We start from the raw sequence: 21719 nt of genomic DNA on the forward strand, positions 1-21719 counted from the left end.
TACGTAAAGTATGCAGCTCACTGCTGGCTTCAAATAAGTGCTCTATGAAGGGCAGTTTGGTGCAGTGCTGCAGAGTAAAACTCTCAAAGCCACCCTGCTTGGGTTTAAAAGTCGCTCTGTTATTTACCAGCTGTGTGACTATAGGTAAGACCCTCAAATCTTCCTGTGCCTTGGATTCTTCATCTATAAAGTGGGAATAGTAATAGTAGCTACCTCATAGAGTTGTAAGGATTAAATGATTGCTAACTAAAATTGCTTTGAACTGTATCTGATTCAGATACAAACGAGGGCCATTATTTTTCACTAATTATATCAATGATTATCATAATTTTCAATCCTATCTGCAAAGTTCTTCATTCTACCATACCTCTCTCATAAAGAGCAAAATTAGAAACCATACACCAATGTGCTTACTTTAAATCTCTACTTAGATATCTCAAAAAGGTTATTAACTCCTAGATTATACCTCCACAGGTGCCTCCTCTCAAAGGAAAAAACAAGCCTGCTTCTTTTCCAGTTTTCTTCATCTTGGTAAGTTTCCTAATACCTAAGATTTACCCTTGATTCTTTCCTGTGAACAGCAAATCCAGAACATCAGCAAGTCCCAAACCTTCCACTTTTCTCCAAATCTAAAACAATCAAGCCATGGTCTATAACAAAAGTACTTCTGATATATTATTTGCATGTGTGTGTCTTGCCACTTCCCATTCAACAGGAATAAGAAAACAAGACTGAGAAAGACAGACAAAACTACCCAAGCTGAAAACAAAGGAATGGACCTGGGGTTTAACACTGAAACATAATCAGCATTCCCCTAACAACAGGGAAAAGACAGGAATCTGTTATCAATACAGTTACTCAGGTTTGTGCTAGAAGCACAAACTGATGAAATATGACACCCAAATGAGGTCAAGATAGTAAAAAAGAAACAAAAAGGGTTAATATGTAAAAAGCCAGTTTTCCTATGCACCAAGAATAACCAACAAGAAAATGGGATGGAAAAGGATCCTAATTATAGGAACCACAAAAAGTATTAAGGAAGCTTTGAAATAAAGTTAACAAAAATATTCAATTAAATTTTATTGCAGGTCATAGCAGATAACCTGATTAAATATAAACTTGCTCCTCAATAGGAAGATATAACAATGTTCCTTCTGAGTTTAATTATAAAAATTTACTAACAAGAGTCGGTAATTTGATTAAAGAGATATAAAGGTTTTAAAATTCACATAAGACATATAAATAAAATCCATAAAATCCACTTTTATCATGCACTAAACAGCACTGTCCTATCAGAGTATGTAAGAACAGAAAAATTAACCCAGAAATGGACCCAAGTATATTATCTAAGGTTATATGCCAAAGGTTAGCATTTTAAATCACCTAAAGAAAAGGAATATTCAATACTTTTAAAGATTTCTTAAATGAGATGATCTATCAAAAGTAAATCCAGATGATTCAAGTGTTAAAGATGAAACCATGAATTTGTGATGAGAATTTTGTATACATAAAAGCAAAGAAACCATTTAAAAAAAAAAAACAAAAACTTGGCTATTTACAAGAAAGGTAAGGGTTTTTTCTTTTTTAATGTCTGAATACATCAAAAGCAAAACGCCCCAGAAAACAGCAGAATACACTCTGCAAACCAATTCTACTATCTTTAATGGTAGTGAAACTTTCTCACAATCTGGCCATGACCTAGTTTGGAGGGGGTTATGGTCCACACCTGCCTTTTGCTGTGTATGCCCATGTATTTTAGGAAAATAAGAGATGCCATCAGTAATTATTAGCTAAAACTCCATTTTTAATCTGGAACATACTTGATACTTTCCCAAAAACATAAATTAAGAGGCTACCTCAAAAAACTGCATTTACCAACAATAAGTCACAAAGACCACTTTTTGTTATGAGAAACACTTTAGCTTAGATAGAAAAATCTGAGTGTGTCAGGGGCGGGGGTGGGGGGGGGGGCTGGGCGGGGCAGGGGGAGTCGGGTGAAAAGTGCAGGACTCCTCATTGATCACAACTAAAACATTTCACAGTTGGAGACTACTTCAGAATTGAAAGAAGTCAAATAATACACTTCCCTTAACACACAAGGAAGCCAGAATCCACCATTACAAATGATCTGGAAGATAAACATACAGCAACATTAGTAAGTAGAAGATGACAGTCACGCTTTCCCAGGAAATTGTGAGGAACAGTGAGATTGTAAACCCCTGTACTGGTGGGAGGAAAGTGGACAGTTCAGTTTCACAGTATGCTGCAAAATACAAAATTTAAACCAAGATTTGGAAGGCTGCATTTAACTGAGAAAAAAACACTTGAAATCTAAAATCAGCACCCCACTCTCATACAAAATTACCATAGGAAGACTGAGGGCAGCTCTAGTACTATACCCCAAAAAGAACATTAAAAAAAAAAGGATATGCGGAACCTAGAAAAATGGTATAGATGCTTACTTGCAAAACAGAAATAGAGACACAGATGGAGAGAACAAACGTATGGACACAAAGTGGGGAAGGGGGGGTGGGGAGGTCTGGGATTGGCATATGTATATTACTATGTATAAAATAGATAACTAATGAGAACTGACTGTTTAGTTCAGGGAACTCTACTCAGTGCTCTGTGGTGACCTTTAGGTTACCTTTAGGTCATCTTCCCGTTTATCGGAAGGAAATCCAAGGAAGAGGGGATATATATACATGCAGCTGATTCACTCTGCTGTACAGGAGAAACTAACACAACATTGTAAACCAACTATATTCCAATTTTTTAAAAAAAGGGGGTGGGGAGGGAGGAAATTCCAGGCACTCCAGTGGTTAGGACTCTGCTTTCTCACTACCGAGGCTCCGAGTTCAATCCCTGGTTGGGGAATTGAGATCCCGTAAGGCATGGCCAAAAGGAAAAAAAAAAAAGAAGAAGAATATAGCAGTGTATTAACAGCACCTATTCAGAAAGAAGATACATGGGGCAAAGCAAAGACTGGTGAGAATTCAAGGGAACTGCATAATTCATTCATGAAGAATTTAGATCCAGGAAAATTCATACATTTTTCTAAGTTAAATATGTACCATGTAACAAACAAAATAGCCAAACATATGCTTTTTGCCTTAAAGACTTCCAATCTCACCAGAAAGAAAGGCCTTACAGCATTTCCAGAAAGTATGAAATGTTATCATTTGGAATATGAGAGAACTTTAGAGGCACAATTTCAAATAGCACTTGAGCGAGAAAGTGAAAAATGTTTTCCTTAGTTATTCTAATCTCTAGTCCAGGGGCTGGCAGAGGTTTTCTGTGAAGGTCCAATTAACAAATATTTTAGGTTCTGCCAGCCAAATAGTCTCTGTGGTGACTACTCTACACAGCAGCTGGAAAGCAGCCACAGATAACGCGTAAGTGAATAGGTGTAGCAGCCTTCCAGAAAAATAGGCTGAGAGCCTAGGTTAAAGATGGTTAAAGACAGAAGCAGTACCACAACCAGATGCAATGCATGGATCCTGACTGGCTTCTGGTCGGAGAGATGGGGTGACGCAGAAGAGATGCTGCGTGCCTGAACTCAGTCAATGGTGGCAGCAGTGCAGAGGAGGGAGCAGAGCCAAGAGCTGTTCCGGACTTAAAGCCAGCTGGGCATGGCAAACCAGAGGCCTGTGAGACGTGAAGAAGAGGGAGAGTGAAGCATGAGCTTAAGATTTCTAGATGGGTGAGTGGATGAAGGGGGGAGCCAACCTTTCGAGCAATGGGATCCAGAATGAAAAACCAGTATGTGGCAAGATAATTGAGTTCAATTTCGGACATGTTGAGTTTGAAGGGCCCAACAGCAGCTGAAGACATCCAGAAGACATGAAACATAAAACTGGGGAGAGAGATCAAACAAAGCCATGGGAGGGAATAAAGTCTGAAAACTGGTCAAAGGAAAACCAAAGAATGAAAGGGCTTTAAAAGGAGAACATGGTCAACGATTTTTAAAAATGTAGATATCTTATTAAGATAAAAATGGGTAAGTCAGTCTGCTTTTTAAACCACAATTAAAAATAAAAAAGTCTGGATTTGGCATTCAGATCAGTGACCTTAGCAAGAACTATTTTAATCAAGTGAGCAGAAGCCAGATGACAGAGGACTGAGGCAATGTATTAAAGAGTCCAAGTATAGATTATTTTTTTAAGAACTCAAAAGTAAAGAGAAATTCTACAATAACCCCAAGAGAATGGGAGTTTAAAGGAATTTCTTTTAAAGATTATAAAGACTTAAATATGTTTACAGACCATGGGACACACTTAGAGCAAGAAGTGACAGGACAGCAAGGACGCACATTTACTGCACTAAAAGGACAGCTGAGCACAGGCAGATGGACAGTATTCTAACCTTTAAACACTTCTGGTAACTTTAACAGTTTTTCATTAAAACAGCCCCAATTTTTAGTAATTCACCATTATACTTCACATTTAAGTTTCTTTAAAAAAAAAAAGAAAGAAACACAGGAAAATCTATAGCATTAATACAAAAAAACTCACATACCCCTCACCTTAGGAAATATACTACTAACATAATAGAAAACTCCTGTGTACTTTCTCTTGATTATATCTCATTTCTCCCACAGTAGGTAACTGAACAGTAACCACACAAAATGCTGTATTTGAATTCATTCATATGCAAGGCATAATGCTGTTTTGCAAGCTTTATATTTTATATAAATGGTGTGTATGTGTGCTAAGCTGCATCTCACTATAAACTAAAACACATTCTTGGTACCATCTGCAAAATTCTGAATACAAACTACATATCACAGGATACTGCTGAAAATATCCCTCTTTTGCTTAAGGGTGATTGTGGTGTCACAGTTGTATAGAACACTACTTTATTCTTTAAAAAATTATCTGGAGAAGTAATAAAGGTGAAGTGCAGTGAAATAAGGCACACGTGTGCATGTGTATGTACATATAATGTACTGACAGCACCTGGATTTGAGTGGAGGGTATACGGGTGTTTGCTGATCTACTTAATTCTTCTGAATGTGTCATGTCAGCTGATGATAAAGTGTGACCTGGAACACTCTGGCTCACAAGAGCAACACTGCCACCAGCCCTGGTAAAGCACATCAGTCTCCTCAAACTCAAGGGTTATTTGGCGAGTAGTAAGGTCTTACACCTTAAGGCTTTAAGAAATCACTGTGAGAGAGAGTGGCGACTGCAACCATCGCTACGTGTGTGCGGCACAGCCACAAACTGGCAACTCCACCTGCAGAGCTGTGCGGTTCAAAAGAAACTTAAAATTCATACCTTTACCACAGTTCCCATGACTTCTTTTCATCCTTCACTCTACTTACCTGCTAGCCTATGAAGGATTTAGTTGTGTGACCTCTAATTTAGACTAGGCACTAGCCCTCCTCTTCACTGCAGTGAATAAATGAGAAATGCATTCTTTGAAGCCAAGGCAAGTGTATCCAGCACTCCTCACCTTCACTATGAAAACTTTCAAGTAAATTTCTGTATGTATCAATTTAAATGCCAGATCTACTCCATCACCTCTCTCTGGTCAGAAAACTAAAAAAGTCAAATACAAATAGACAAAGACAGTCAAGGATGTGCCCCCACATTTCTGAACTACATGTAGTTTCACAACACGCAATTATCAGGTTTCTGGGCTATCGTTCATGCTGTTTATACTGTCCAGTACACTGCTCTTCACTGATCACTAGGCTACTTTCTAATCTGTAAGACGAAAATTAAACATGTTAAAACAGTGTGTGGGTCATAAGCACCCCATAAGGGTTAGTCAGTCACTATAGTATTACTGTCACTATTATTTATTATCAGCCCTTCAGGAGCCAGGACTGATCTAACAAGTCCTCTCTAATAAACAGATACCGAAGGCTCCATTAGGTTTCTATTATCATTTCTAGTAGCACCTACAAAGATATTTTAACATAAATATGAAACTATGCTGGTAAAAGGGGATTCACAAATGTTTAGAAAAAGACAAAAGCACAAGTCTGCTTCTCTTGAAGAATGCTTTGCTTGCATCTTCTTCTGCATTCTGTTTGGGGATTTAATTCTAAATTTTAGTCCGACTGCTGTACCCATCTTGTTTCCATCTTAGCCTCCACATTAATACTGTCCACCTTTGTGAACTTGTTTTAGAAACAGGCGGGCTATCTTTCCTTCTCAGCCCTTTGTTTTTTTGAAGACTTCTTCCTATGTCCACATCTTAGGCTTCTTTTCACCTGAATGCATACCCATAACACTTTTGGGTTTCTTGACCCATACCGATCTTTGAGAAAATTCTTGAACTCCCATTGTTTCCATTTCAGAAACAGCTTTGCTTTCATGTCCCCAACTGAAAAAGCATATTCAACATGTATTTCCTAAAGTTACTATCCCACTTTCCTGTTTGTTAAGTATGCCACCATTGCTTAGCCTGCAGTAGGTACTCAAGAATTTGCTGCATATATAACCTCTCCAAAGTCTTAACTACAATGATGCTGATGACTCAATACAACTGCTTCCAAGCTGACTTCCTAGAGGAACTTCAAACAAAATTATTCATTGCTTGGCATTAGATGTAACATGTCTCAACCAGACTCTTCCTCCTGAAAAGCACAGGTCCTTCTAGAAAAGTCTCAGGGAAAATAATTCATGCAGTGCCTAAATATCTGACCCTAAACTAGCTGCTTTAACATGTCACATAGCATAATCCTCAAGGCAACCTTATAGACTGGGCACTACACTTCACAGATTAGCAAGGACGGTCTGATAAGTCATCTGGCCAAGCTTACACAGTGATAAGCGTGTAGGGGTAAGTATTGACTCAGGCTGATGATTTAAGTTTGCATCCTTTCCAATAACTTGCTTCTCCAATTACCTATGCCAGAAAATCACGTGTGCCCTCTGCCTCCTCACCTATCACATCCAGTAGGCTGCCAAAGCACGGCATGGTTGCTACGTGCACAGCTTTGGAGTCAGACAGATCTCAGTGTGAGTGCAGGCTCTGCTACTGATTAGCTGGGAAATACTGGATGATAAAGTACAGAGCAGTTCCTGGTATGGAAGAGAGCACAGAGGCAGAAAGTGAGTAAGTCCACCTGGGACAGTTAGGAAAGGCTTCTCAGATGAGACCCGGACACACGGAGCAATTAAGTGACCTGCCAAGGTTGCACACTGGTACACTGTGGAGCCAGGACTTAAAACACCAGGTCCATCTGGCTGCAGAGACTCGGGCTGGTTACTGGTCTGCTACTGCTCTCCTGTGTGGGAATCATGATTATCCTCAATTCTCTACATGGCTTAGGATAAAAGCATCAAAATAGTTCAATAAACGAATGGACAAACCAATCGTCACAACACAGGGAAATAAGCTGGACTCTGAGAAAACTGTAATCACATACTGAACTTATTTTCTGCCTCACAATCATTAATGAGCTGAGAAAAGCCATTCTAGGATAATAACCGAATGCATGTGCTCTGAACAGAACTTTCATGGGTGGTGGTCTTTTTTTACGGCACGTGGTAACTGATCTCAAGTAATTTTTGTCTTGGTGCCTCAGTTTCCTCTACTGAAATGCAGAGATAAGAACAGCTGATACCTCACAGGGTTGTTGAGGATTAAATGCAGTTAATATGCACAACTGGTTAGCATATAACTTTAGCTCTATAAGCTGTTTACTAAAATGGGTTAAGATCTGAAGGGAGAGTGATAGTTAACTTACAGGAAACATTTTAAGATTCCCCACTCACAAGTTCCCACATAGAATTCTTACTTTACAACCCAGATACGGATGAATACAAATACATCACCAAATAGGCATGAATTTATAAACTTGCTACACTACTAATGACGATAGTTGGAGTCTCGTAAGAAATGCCTTCTCTCACCTGACTGGTTTTTGCTGATCTGCACCTCTCCGTTATTTTGTGGCTGTTGATTTGTTAAAGCATTGCTTTCTGACTGGCTGCTTAACACTTTAACAGCAGATCCCAGGTTTGCTGCTATGACGGGAAAATGCTGACCCCTCTTTAGAAGCTGCTTATGTTCCTGGTGGCGAAATCGAGGTGGTACTTCCCGGGGATACCGAGGCAAGGCCTGTGGTGGCGGCTGCGGCTGCTGCGGCTGCTGCGGTTGCTGCTGCTGCGGTTGCGGCTGTTGCTGCTGCTGCTGCTGATTGTTGGCTGTGGCTCGCTTGGCATTATTATTAGTGCTGGTTGCTGTGGAAGTGCCGTTATTAGAGTTGGCAGGCTGAGGCTGGCTTACACTGGGCTTTATCTGTTCTGGCACTAATCCCAACAAAAGAAAAGGGGTGGAAAAGATTAGCCAGTAAAGTGTACCTCTATTGCAAGCCATCTAAGCAAAAAGGCCCCAAGGAAAACAATCCTAAAGGAATAGACTCTTTATGTGTGCAGGGGTATCCTCATTCACGGGCTCAAGTTTTCTTGGGAAGGATCACTGCCAAGCATCAGATATTTACTTCAGCTAACTACCTATCCGATAAAGGAATGGACAGCTATCAGCATTCCCTGTCCTGGATGACAGCTCAGCTCACCATCTCTTTCTCTTGTTATCTCTGATTAGAGAACAAGCACTGCTCATACAACTCTGTAACTCACAGTAACTAAAAGAACAAAGTTGACAAAGTTTTGGAAGTCCCTAAAGAATCCTCAAGTCATGGGTGACTGTTCTGAATTTACCTCATTCTTAATGCGTTTGATCCCTAGTTTTCATCTTTGAAAGACAACACAAGAGTAAGGGCAAAAAATAATCCTGCTACACAAGGTTAACATTGTTTTTTGTTATTAAAATGTAAAATCTGAATCAAATAAGAAAAATTCAGAAGGGGGACAAAATACAAAGATCATACGATGAGATCTGTGAGACTAACCTAAACTAGAGAAATAATTTGAATATGCTGGCTTAAGCAAATCAGAGAAACACAAACTGTCTATGGTACAAACAGTTGGAAACTACAGTGAATTTCTGGACTCCTAAAAGAGATTAAATAAGTTAACTGGTGGAAATACTCTAAACCAGGGAAACTATACCCAATCTCTAAAACTACCGAGAGGCAGCACGGTCTATACGGTCTATGAACTGTCGGTGCCAGATAGACCCAGGTTTCAATCCCAGTGATGCCTTTAAAAAGCTCTATGTCCCTGGACAAGCTGTATGAACCTGAGCCTGTGGTCTCCTCTGTGAAACAGGGTAACACCTATTGCTCACAGAGCTATCCTAAGGTTAAGTATGTTAATAGTGGTTACAGAGCACCAAACATAAGGCTAGGCAGTATACTCTGGTTTACTGTGCTTTGCTTTATCACACTTCAAAGATACTGCATGCTTGTATGAAAAGTGTGTGGCAACCCTGCATCAAGCAAGTCTATTGGTGGCATTTTTTCCCCAACAGCATCTGCTCACTTTGTCAGTCTGTTTCACCTTTTGGTCATTCTCACAGTATTTCCAACTTTTTAATTATATTTATTATGGTGAACTACGATCAGTGATCTTTGATATTACTGCTGCAAAAAGATTGGGACCCGCAATGGCTCAGCTAATGATTAGCATTTTTAAAGCAATAAATTATTTTAAAATTAAGGTATGTACACTTTTTAAAGACATAGTACTATTAAATATCTTAGACTACAGGACAGAGTAAGCATAACTTTTATATGCACTGGGAAACCAAAAGATTCGTGACTCGCTTTATTGCAATATTTACTTTATCGTGGTGGCCTGGACCCAAATCTGCAATAAAATGCCTATACGTAGTGTCTATTTTTAAATAATTGGCACAATACCACTTTACTCTTTTGTAGCAATTTAATCAGCTTCGCAGATGCCACCGTCAAATAAACAGTGATTCATCTCCATGTGATTGCTGAGGACACAGAAAACTCTTCAAGAGCACCAGGCCTGAAACTAAAACAGCCCCGCCACTCACGAGCTAGGTTATTTCCGTATCTTTTTCCTTGTCTATATGATATAGACAGTATTGGTCTAATACCCAGCACAATGTAAACACTTAGTAAACAGAAGCCATTACTGCAGCCCAAAAAAGAAATATTCATCAAACACCTACAATGTATATGACTCTGTGATAAAGTACTGGTTACCTAGATTGTTTCCAAGTCACTCAACTTCCTCTTACAAGCCCTCAGATCTACAGCCGCCTCTCATTCAATGGTCTAGCCTTATTATTGTCTTCTTTCTCTGAACAGCTGGAGGATTTAGTTTATATTACTGATACTAATATATGATCTTGACCTCTTATTTTTTAAAAATCTGACTTTAAAAATTACTTTTCTAAAGTAATACAAAAAAAAATTGTAGTTCAGGAGAAATTCCTTAGATTACAAATATTCCAACTACTGCTTCAAAATCCTTCTATTCTTGACGACTGAAAAGCCTCTTATTAACAATTTGGGCCCAGTGTATTCTAGGTCTAATTACTTTATGTATGAAAATCTTGCCTCCTAGACAAGTTAATGCTCTTAGAATGTAACAGTAATGTATATTCCTTTGTTGTGAGGAAAATAAGGAACTAGAATATTCTAAAATATATCTGAAACCAAGAGGATCAAATATATGTTAACTATGATATTATAAGGCACATAAAAACTCTTAACTCCGCTTTCACATGCCTAGTATTGAGCTCAGTATGGTATCTGGCAATTGAATGCAACCTTAAAGTTTTATAGTTACCCACTGCTAAAAAGTAAGTTTGTCCACCACTTTATTCCTAAAGGGAAAAGACTGACAACAATTTAATACCCAAACAATATGTTATTTATGTCAGATAGCAACAGGAAACTGTTCTTTAGTACATTCAAGAAAGTAGGAAAATAACTTACATGGAGACACGTACAAGAACCCTAACGCTACTGTAGAAGCGAGTAGGAATTCAGAAGCAGTATTACACTGGTCACCCAGCAACCCCACACTTACCTCAAAAATTCAAAGAACTCCTGTATTTTTCATCAATAAAGTGCCACAGAGAAAAAGAGGCTGAAATATTGATAGATACTAGTCTCTAGGGCTAGAAAACTTCAGTGACGCCAGCAAAAAACATTGAGACGTAACTACTGATTATAAAACTAAATAATCTGAAGTAAAGTCTCAGATGTAAACATGGGATGTCGTAGCAAAGAAAAAAGGAGCTAACAGTGCATGCAGGTGTGCCAGGATACGGGCGGGGCTGCTGGGTAACAGAAATAAGTATGAGCAATTCTGGCTACTGTCTACGTGTAAAGTTTAGGTTAATTATGTCAGTAAATATCTAAACCACCAGAAGAGGGAAAAATGACAAAACCATTCAACAGACACAGAAAATGCAACATAGAGAATTATTTTAAAATTGTGCTTAACATGAAATACAAAATGAAATGCCAAGCATAAGCCTCAAAAATCTGTAATCACAATAAAAATGTGAATGGTTAACTAGTTAATAAACACCATAAAAAGGGTTAAGAAAAGAAAAAACAAACTTAAGGAATACACTTTGCAAAAATCACTCCTGAAACAAAACAATTCAGGACAACTGGTGGAAAAAAGTACAGAGACAGATACACTAACAAGAAATGCTAACAAAATTTAGATGAAAGCAGACTTTTAAAATTCAAAGAGAACGCATTATAAAGATTCTGCATTTTGATAAAGAAACCAACTAAAAAAGAAACAACCAGGTAAGAACCTTTATATACCAAATCTTAATATCAAAATATGTAAACCAAGTGGAGACAGAAAAGAAAAACTGGAAAAAAAAAAAAAAAAGCAAAACCTTGAAATCAGGTAACACCTTTTTTGACTATTACTCATGAAATAGTCAGGAAGTGCATACCATTCAGCACTAAAGAAAATATCAATGAATTACAAAAAGTAGGAATAATACAGATGATATTCCTGGACTACAATGTAATCACACTAGAAAAACTAGCAAGTAAAACTGCCTTATTCAAATAAATCTTGAGTTGAAGAGGAAATAAATACCAGGACTCTAGAGCTATCAAAAAAAAATCATGAAAGCAATACACACAATAAATTTTAAGACATGACTAAACCAGGGAATGAGAATGTGAAGAAACCAACTCAAGTTAAAAATCCAACAAAAAAAAGAGGTAAGAAATCAGTAAAGATAAAAACAAAAACCAATGACTTTAAATGTGAATCAATAAGGAAATAAAGATTTAAATATACGATACAAATAGTTTTAAAAGACTATAAACAATATATGCTATAATTTTACATTTTGATCTGAACTATTACACAGTTGATTCAATTTTTTGGAAATGCAAAACAGTGAACCAATAAATCCAAGGCATGATTCTAAGAGAGAAGTAAACAACCAGTTAACCTAATTTTTAAAAAATGAGATGCTTTAGGCTCAACTTATAAATAATTAGAAAAACTGGAGGAGGGAATTATTTACAAGATTCCAGAAGAGGCAGAAAAAATAGACTAATTATCACAAAAAAAATGAAGAAATTATTAAATCATCCATCAGGATCAGATAGTTTGATCAAAACTACCACGCATACTTCATGTTTTAAAAAGCTAGCACATTGTTACAAAACCTCTCTCTAAATCAAATGCTACTCAAATTGCTGTAGGGCACAGCATAAGATCGAATACCAACATTAACACTATTACTAATAGATCAGACAGAATTTTAGTAATCTCACACAATGGGGGAAATAAAAGAAGAAATATAAATAGTACTGAGGGAAAAACACATAACTTCATATGTAGAGAGTCTGTAAAGACAAGATCCTATGTGAAATATACACCAATAAAACAGAAAACCCAGCTAATGGCTTGGCAAACCTTTTCTGTAGAGGGCCAGATAGTAAACATTTTAGGCTTTCCAGGCCATACAGTCTCTGTTACAACTACTCAACTCGCTGCTGTAGCACAAAAACCAGCTACAGACAGCACGTAAATGAATGGATATGATTGTGTTCCAACAAAACTTCACATAAAGAAGCAGGCAGTGGGCCAGATTTGGCCTGCAGGATATAGTTTTCCAGTCTCTGCTCTACAAATATAGTTTCCCAAAATGAGCTCACAGAGGAGCAGAAGATCCTATGCTATAATAACAGCAGAAGACATTAAAAGGTCCTGCAAGATTTACCTCTCTAAAAAAGCACCTGGCCCAGATGACTTCACAAGGAGTGTGTGGGTAAATAAGTCCTCAAGAAACATGTATCTATCCTACATAAACTGTTACAGAACAAAGAAGAAAGTACAGGTTCAAAAGACTGGCTGGATTCAAATTTTGGCTCTGAAACTTGGTAGCTTCATGACCATGAGCAAGGTATCTATTCCCTCTGTACCTTTTCTTCATCTGTAAAATAAAGTTAAATATTAATACCTATATCTATAAGGTTTTGTGGGGGTTACATTACTTTGCCAACAAAGGTCCGTCTAGTCAAGGCTATGGTTTTTCCTGTGGTCATGTATGGATGTGAGAGTTGGACTGTGAAAAAGGCTGAGCACCGAGGAATTGATGCTTTTGAACTGTGGTGTTGGAGAAGACTCTTGAGAGTCCCTTGGACTGCAAGGAGATCCAACCAGTCCATACTAAAGGAGATCAGCCCTGGGATTTCTTCGGAAGGAATGACGTTGAAGCTGAAACTCCAGTACTTCGGCCACCTCACGCAAAGAGTTGACTCATTGGAAAAAGACTCTGATGCTGGGAGGGATTGGGGGCAGGAGGAGAAGGGGACGACAGAGGATGAGATGGCTGGATGGCATCACTGACTTGATGGACCTGAGTCTCAGTGAACTCCGGGAGTTGGTGTTGGACAGGGAGGCCTGGAGTGCTGCGATTCATGGGGTCGCAAAGAGTCGGACGCGACTGAGCGACTGATCTGATTTGATCTGAACACAATAATGGATGTAAAGAATTATCAATAAAAACTGTATCTGGCACATGGCTAGTATTCAATAAACATTAGTGATTACTATTACCAGTTAGGTAAAAAAGGCAGATGAACCCCAGGTTTCTGGCCTGGAATTTGAGTAGTGAGTGGTACCATTTACAAAGATACAAAATAGAGAAAAAATTAAATCTGGAAAGTATGTGTGAAAGAACGAGTTTAATTAGTTTTTGTTGTTGTTGTTGGTAGGTTTATTACTATAGGACAGCCATTCTTGAACTTTTTGGTTCAAGGCCCTTTACAATTTTAAAAATTTGGAACACCAAAAATCTTTCATTTATGTGGGTTACACCTATAGATATTTACCATGCTAGAAAATTTAAAAAAAATTTTAAATATTTATTAAGTCATTAGGAAAATCCTTTATATATTAAAAGTTCTTTTTTTTGGGAAAAAAAAAAACTATTTCCCAAAAAAAAAAAAAAAAAAAGCATGCATTGTTTTTTATTTTTGCAAATCCCTTTAACATCTGGCTTAACAGAAGGCAGGTGGATTCTCACAACCACTTCTGCATCCAGTTGGTCGTGATTTGCACACTGTGTCCCCTCTAGAAAACTTCACTATACACTCATGGGAGAATAAGTGAACTAGACAAATAAAGTCTTTCTATTATAATGGAAACAGTTTTAACCTTGTGGGTCTCAAGAGAGCTTCAGGGAGCCTCCCGTGGCCTCAGGTAAACTATGAAAACCATTGCTATAGGAATGCTAAATGATTGGGAGCAAGATGGTTCTAGAATTCAGTGAAAGTTTGAACTTCTTAAAAATATGGGTTTAGCATTCAACATACAGGTAGAAAAAACAGCTATGAAGCTGTAAAATAAGAAATGGCAAGACTTAGAAAGAATAGGTTAGACTCATCAATTCAATCATGCAAAAACCCAACTAGTCTCCTTGACTTAAGTGGTGATCCCACCCTACCCTCTTTTCACTCTTTGCCCAAACCTGTGCCCTGTGTTATCCATATTTTTAAAGTGCTCTCAGAATTAATGCAAAGTCTTTAACACAGCCCCTGTTTACCACTTTTCCAGATTCATAACCCTGCTATATCCACATACATCTCCTCTTCTGCATCAAATGTCTGTGGTTTTCCAAAAGGTATCATGCTCTCTTATGACATTCCTTTCTTCAAAATATTTCTGTCCACCACCTTTCCTAGGAAACAACCAATCAACCCCCAACTTCTCCCTCTCCCAGACTCAGCTAATATTAGAAGTATATTATGACAATGCCCCTCCCCCACTCCCACAAAACTCGGGGGCATCTCTTACACTGCAATGTGCTCTGTAAGTGCAGGTTTCTTATTTTTTCTTCCTTTCTCCACTGGTGTTCCCAGAACCAAACAGAGCAAATGGTCAAGAACTATTGGTTGAACAACAACTTATTAACCGTCAGCATATATGAGATGACTGAATCCAAAAAACAAGGCAGAATGATACTAAGGATGAAACACTGCAACACCAACGTTCAAGAGGTGGAATAATCAGGAACCAATGAAGAAGGACAAAGAATGACCAAGGGAAGTAGAAAGAGTAAGGACAGTGATGGTCACTGCGTAAGTACACTGCTGAGTAACTCAATGGTCACAAACACCTGCTGTAAAAGAAATCCAGAGCCAACATCCAGAAAACAAGACAAGTTTAGTCAATATGCTTGTTAGTGTGGAAAAGACATTCTAATTAGCCCTAACATTATCCATAATATCAGAAAAGTATTCTGAAGAAATTTCATTCAGCTAGTATAAAACATATTCACTGCAATTTTTCACTTTTACTTTTTTTTTTGGCCATACCATGACCCAATTTGTCTTTTGCAGTTTAAAGGAGATAGGCAAAATTTGAATTGGCCCAGAAATAAACAAGCATTTTAATCTTTGAAAATGGAAAAATTACTCAAGAAAGAATTTAAATCCACATCTTCCTGCACTTTACTCCAAATCAAGACTCTGTGAAACAATATTACAATTAAATTATTAACTTTTGCTTTTTTCTACTTTTATCCTAATTTTATGGCATTTCTAAATGTAAAAACATCATTTCATTCTGTAAACCTTAAACTGTTGCTAAAAAAAAATTAATTGGAAAAAAAGAAAAACCCACAGCAATAGTCTTACATTCAAATAAAAAACCAATTAAAAAAACCAATTTAATATCCAAAGTTCTAAATATACCAACCTCTAAATTTGTAAAAACAAGTTGTTATGTACTCTTATTCCTTAATGATTGAAATTATCTTATATGAATATTTGCTTCTTTAAAATAACATTTAAAAAATTTGTTAACATTTTAATACATTTCAGAAAAAAATTAAAATGAACTTTCCTTCAGCTATCTACAAATTTAAAGAACAGTTTAAATACAAACCAGCCATCAGTCACCTTGTATTACTACTGAACTCCCCAAAACATCAGTTAATACATCTTAATAACTCAAGATCTTCCCTTATTATCCTTTTGAAGTTTACAAATCAGCTTTGCATAAAAGTTTTCCTATTGGCTACACTGCAAATCTTCTAAAAGTACAAGCATAAATAATAACCATAGTATACAAACTGCCATTTTAAGATATGGTTTCACTTTAACAGAAAGAAGTATTAAATGGATGTCTGGAAAATAAAAAACCACATACAGATTTTCATTTGAATTATTCAAAGGACAAAAATAGTTAAAATTACTAAGCATCTATAAAATATAGAGTGCTTGGGCAAACTTACATTAACCTAGAATTACTATTTCCAATCTCAGTATGTATCATTATATGGGAAAAACAAAAGTCAACCTCTTTGAAGGCAAGATGGCATGTACCAATGAAAGCTGGTCAGTTAGAAAACAAAATTGTTCAAATATTTTTAAAAAGTTTGTGTCATCTATAGATTAATAGTCCTTAAAACCTTTATTACAAGGAATTATTTTATGCTCTTAAGGGTCACAAAATAAAGTAACTTTGGGAAGAAAAGTTAACATGTAACAAACTAGTATATTTAAACTTTACTGTTTATCAGGCAATACCATGTATAATATTTATCTTTCTCCCTTATTAATGTTTCTAATATGTAATTATAATCTCTTTAAGCCTAAATTCTCAAATTAATTATTCTAGTTGTTCTACTAAAATAATAAGGTAGCTTTTAATAACATTCACTTTAAAGAATCTGCCTCACGTTCAGAGAAGTGAAAACAAGTATGGGCAATAAAATAAAAAATCAATTATTTCAGCTTTCCTGATGAATAACAGCAACATTATCCATTTGCAGTCAAGAGTTTCACAAAGCACAAACCTGATAAAAACTTCATAGCAGATTAGAAAATTCTGTATATCAAGAAATTCCAAAGATAGGTGTTTCCAACTTTTGTTGCTTCCCCACTCTGCAGCTTTCAGAAGAAAATCGAGGAAAGGCATAATGTCATTTTACTGCTACAGAAATAATGCTTGCCAACTATCCCTATATATGAGGCCCAATAACTTGAATTCCATCTTCTTATATTTTAAGCGTGAGGTGGAAAGGGAAAGAAGCAGCTAGCTGAAAATGTGAAGAGCAATTGTACTCAATTATAATGAGCTTATAAATCAAATTTATCAAAAACATAGCCAAACACTGTACTACTATAAAGATCATTTCTGCTATCATTAATAAGCATACTGGATGATTTAACAATATTGATTCTACTTCCCCTGTATAATATATGTTCTTTGTCCTTTACTAACTTGTCAGTTTTAGAACACTGAAAGGCACAGAGGGGGAACTCTGGCTTTTCAGTTGACACACAAAGATGCAGTGCTAAAGCCTTCATTGTGGATAAATGGCTGCAGTTTTAAGTGCCACTAGCCAATCTGCAAAATAGCTAAATGCTTGTCAATCCATTAACTTCTGCTAATCCTTAACAAGTTGAACTGAATGGCCTTTTGAGAACTTGAAAAATAAGACTTAAAAACTAATGTTAAACATAATAAACTATATTTATATTGTATACAGGCACGAGCAAATCTTAATTTTTCTTTTTTTGCCACGTGGGATCTTAGTTCCCCAACCAGGGGTCGAACCGTTGTCCCCTACATTGGGAGTGTGGAGCCTTAACCACTGGACCACAAGAGAGGTCTCAAATCTTAGCCATTTGTTTAAAGGTTCCTCAGAAAAAATACCAAACAGCAAAATATAAACAATCACTTCAAAATTAGATCCCAAATTTAAAACAAACATTAAATTGAATTCACTTAGGTGTTTTTTCTCTTTTTTTGGCCATGCCAAGGGGCATGTGGTATCTTAGCTCCTCAAACAGGGCTCAAATCCATACCCCATGAAGTGCAAACAGAGTCCTAACCACTGGATCACCAGGGAATTCCTGAATTCCCTTAGTTTTGATTCATTTCAAAATCCCAGAGAAATCAGAAATTTTCCTGGTCTTAGCTCTGCTGCTTCAAAGAACTCTTATCTTCCTACCCCAAATCTCCCATCTTAAATTACCAACACAAAGAGAAACAGAACTGATTTGTCCTTCTGCAATCCTCTAGGTTTTGATGACTGAATAAATTATTCTGCCAGGCTTCATTAATGAATTTCTGGATGAAGTCACCTTATTAACAAATTCTGTTCTTCAGCAAAACATCGAAGGAAGGTTTATCTGTTCTAAAGTACAGATCTTTAAGAGCTAGAGAATACCCACACAACATTCACAATATGGTAGTCTCAAGATTTTTGGTTCATCTCTCCATCAAATCTTGCCCAAATGTGTGAGATGCAGAGAAGTGGGAAGATGAAAGATTTATTTTTCAGGCAGAGGCTCATGCTTAAAAAAGAAAAAAAACTGCCTACTGTAATTTTTTACAAAGGGAACTCTACTCAATATTCGGTAATAACGTAAAAGAGAAAAGAATCTGAAAAAGAATGGATGTAAATACATGTATATGTGCAACTGATTCACTCTGCTGTACACCTAAAACTAACACAACATTGTCAATCAACTATACTCCTATACAAAATAAAAATTAAAACAAGATTTACTGCCCTCAAGTCTCTTCTTCATATAACTAACAATTCTAGAAGTGACCCCCAAATTTAACTAAAAGTGCTATGGGGAATGGGGAAATGTGTTTACAAACAAAAAACACACACACCAAACCAAACAAAAACCAGGTTCTTCAAGCCTCACCGATTCACTAAATCAGAACCTGCATTTTAAAAAATGTACCACGTGGTTCTCATGTCTGAGTAAATTTGGAAAATCGTTCTACTAGACACTGTAGCAACACTTACAGAACTTCTGACTTCCGTTTGTGACTCCAAAGGGGAAAAAAGGGTAACACCTAAAAATTCAATTAGAAGTCAGTAACAGGAACAACAGAAGTCCCAAACATACTGGAAAAAAAAAAAAAAAGTTCACAAAATTTGTATAACAGAGGAACTGTCATAATCACTGAAGATACAAACTAAGAAATACTGGATGAAGAAATAATTTTTTTAAATCAGAAAAACCACTCCCATATATATAAAAATGAAGTTCAGAAAAATTAAGCAGTTAATACTATACAATGCTGTTGTTTTTAAACACACATAAGCCCTCACGGGTCTGATATTTAGGTATTTCTCCCTGGAATCTCATCCTCAGAACAACCTAAAACATATGATACAGTCCATAATTTTAGAATTTTTTTCATCAAACACATCAAATGGAATTGTTAATGAGCTTATTATACAGAGAGCTCATGTAAATAGAAAACAAAAACTCTTAGCTCAAAAAGTAAATGGGTAGAGAAGAATGGATAATTTTTAAGAGCAAAAAAGTACAAATAATAACACATAACACTCCATTTTACCAATAAACAAAATTGATTTCTATTTAAATCAAAGCAATAAAATACCAATTTTAGCCTGACAAACTTATAAAGATCATATATCCCACCCTCATATTCCTTGCACTACTGCAGAAACACTACTGTGATTCACCCATGTTGGGCTGGGTTCTACTTTAATGAGAGGAAAAAGCAAGTCATCGTCTGGGTGAGGAGGAACTCTGAAACGACTGGGGAAACTACTAGCATGATGTTTCAAGGGACTCAAAGGTTGCTAAGATACTGCAAAACCATAGCTGTGAAGCTAAAATTTACCAAGTATCAGCTGGATACCATGCAATTTAATATCCCTTTATCCTCACATGATTCTACGCATTTGAATTATTACCTCAATTTTACCAGTAAGGCAACTAAGGCTCAGAAGAAGGCTGCCCATGATTAAACATCTAGTAAATGGTGGAGCTAAAATTTAAAACCAAATCTGACCTCCATACCAATGTTCCTTGCAGTATACATTTTCATCTTAAAAGCTACAGATCAAAAATTTCTAACCAGTGTTTGTATTAATAATAAGTTATCTATTACATACTCAGCATTAACTACCCTCCAGGTCCTGTGATTTATGTTCTATGTATCATTTCATTCCCACATTAAGTAGCCTAGATAATCTCCTTTTAACAGAGTCAAACCCAAGTTTAGAGGTTACAGTACTTGCTCAAGGTCACAGAGATAAGAACTACAAAGGCAGGATTCAAATCAAAGTTTATCTAACTCAGAAGACTGGACTTTTAACCACTATGCTTGGTTTATGCAAAAACTCCAGGATTACCTCATTAGATTACCTTATTTGCTTCCGGCAAAATGCTGCCTTTAAGTATCACTTTATCAGGTGCACTTTCACTAAGGCTACTGGCACTGAGAGAGAGCTTAGTATGCATTCAGAAGCTCAGCTACTATTCTTACGAAAGGTGCTCTGTCGCTAAGTGTGTCCAACTCTTTGCAACCCCACGGACTGTAGCCAGCAAGGCTCCTCTGATGGGATTTCCCAGGTAAGAATACTGGAGTGGGTTGCCATTTCCTCCTCCAGGGAATTTTCCCTACCCAGGGATTGAACCTGTGTCTCCTGCACTGCCAAGTGGATTCTTTACCACTGAACCACCATATACAGTGAAATTATCATATATAATGTGTTTTTTCCTAGTCTGGAGTTTTCCCTTATAAAGTTAGTATAAACTGATTAAGCTACTCTTGCTAATCCATCCCAATTTCTACTCCAAAATTTAAACAAGATTCCTAATTCGTTTTCTTTGAAACTGAAGACCTAATTGTTGCCCAGGCATAATATCTCAGGGCTCAGGATACAAACCCAGGATGCTCCCACAAGCCACCAACTATAGGCTCAATAGTCTCTGAATCTCATTTCTAACAACAGTTTACTTCGTTAACTACGTTAATCTCCACTTTTCTCATATTCATTTTGTCTCCTTTGTCCTGCTCCAGTCTTATCAGACATCCGAATACACAAAACCATTTCTACTTATTTTAATAATTTATTATTATTTATAAGCAAACACATCTACATTTACTAGAAATAAAATGGTTCTTTCCTAAAACAAACAAACAAACAAAGTGTGTGTGGGGGAGGTTCTTAGCATTCTTTATAACCTCTTGAATACATAAATTTAGATTTACATGTATAAATCTATATAAATCATTTTTCTTTCTTAATAGGAGAAAAGGAAAAATTGTGACTGATACACCCCCAAATAATCTTTTTTATTGGCTCCCATGAAGTAAAAGGCCATTTTCCCCATCTCCTGTTAGCGCACAGCTAAAAAACCTTATCTGTTACACCGCTCAAACACATTTTCATAGAAACACATTCACCATTGGTAAATTCTTAATCAGTAAGAACCTCTGCTTCCTCAAAGGGGTCAGCACCCATTTGCCTTCAAAATTTCTCATAAAGCCAAAGTACTATCATGGCACATCTGGAATTAGAACTTGGTCTTC

The 21719-nt window shown here is 36.8% G+C and overlaps 1 protein-coding gene across 6 annotated transcripts in view; it reads right to left on the bottom strand.

Annotated features, from left to right (window-relative positions):
- Positions 1-21719, bottom strand: part of TNRC6A (trinucleotide repeat containing adaptor 6A) — a 96005-nt gene that overhangs the window by 36326 nt on the left and 37960 nt on the right. For 4 of the 6 annotated variants that reach the window (XR_011462612.1, XM_070362421.1, XM_070362418.1 and 1 more), the window contains exon 5: positions 7872-8270. The exons of the other annotated variants lie outside the window; for them this stretch is intronic. Coding sequence is in view for 3 of the 4 variants with exons in the window: in XM_070362421.1 (XP_070218522.1) it covers positions 7872-8270 (399 nt within the window). In the remaining variant the exon portion in view is untranslated. The remainder of the gene's footprint in view (positions 1-7871; positions 8271-21719) is intronic. 6 annotated transcript variants of the gene reach the window in all.

This window comes from Bos mutus, chromosome 25 (genome assembly GCF_027580195.1).
Source record: "Bos mutus isolate GX-2022 chromosome 25, NWIPB_WYAK_1.1, whole genome shotgun sequence".
In the NCBI taxonomy this organism is placed as follows: domain Eukaryota; kingdom Metazoa; phylum Chordata; class Mammalia; order Artiodactyla; family Bovidae; genus Bos; species Bos mutus.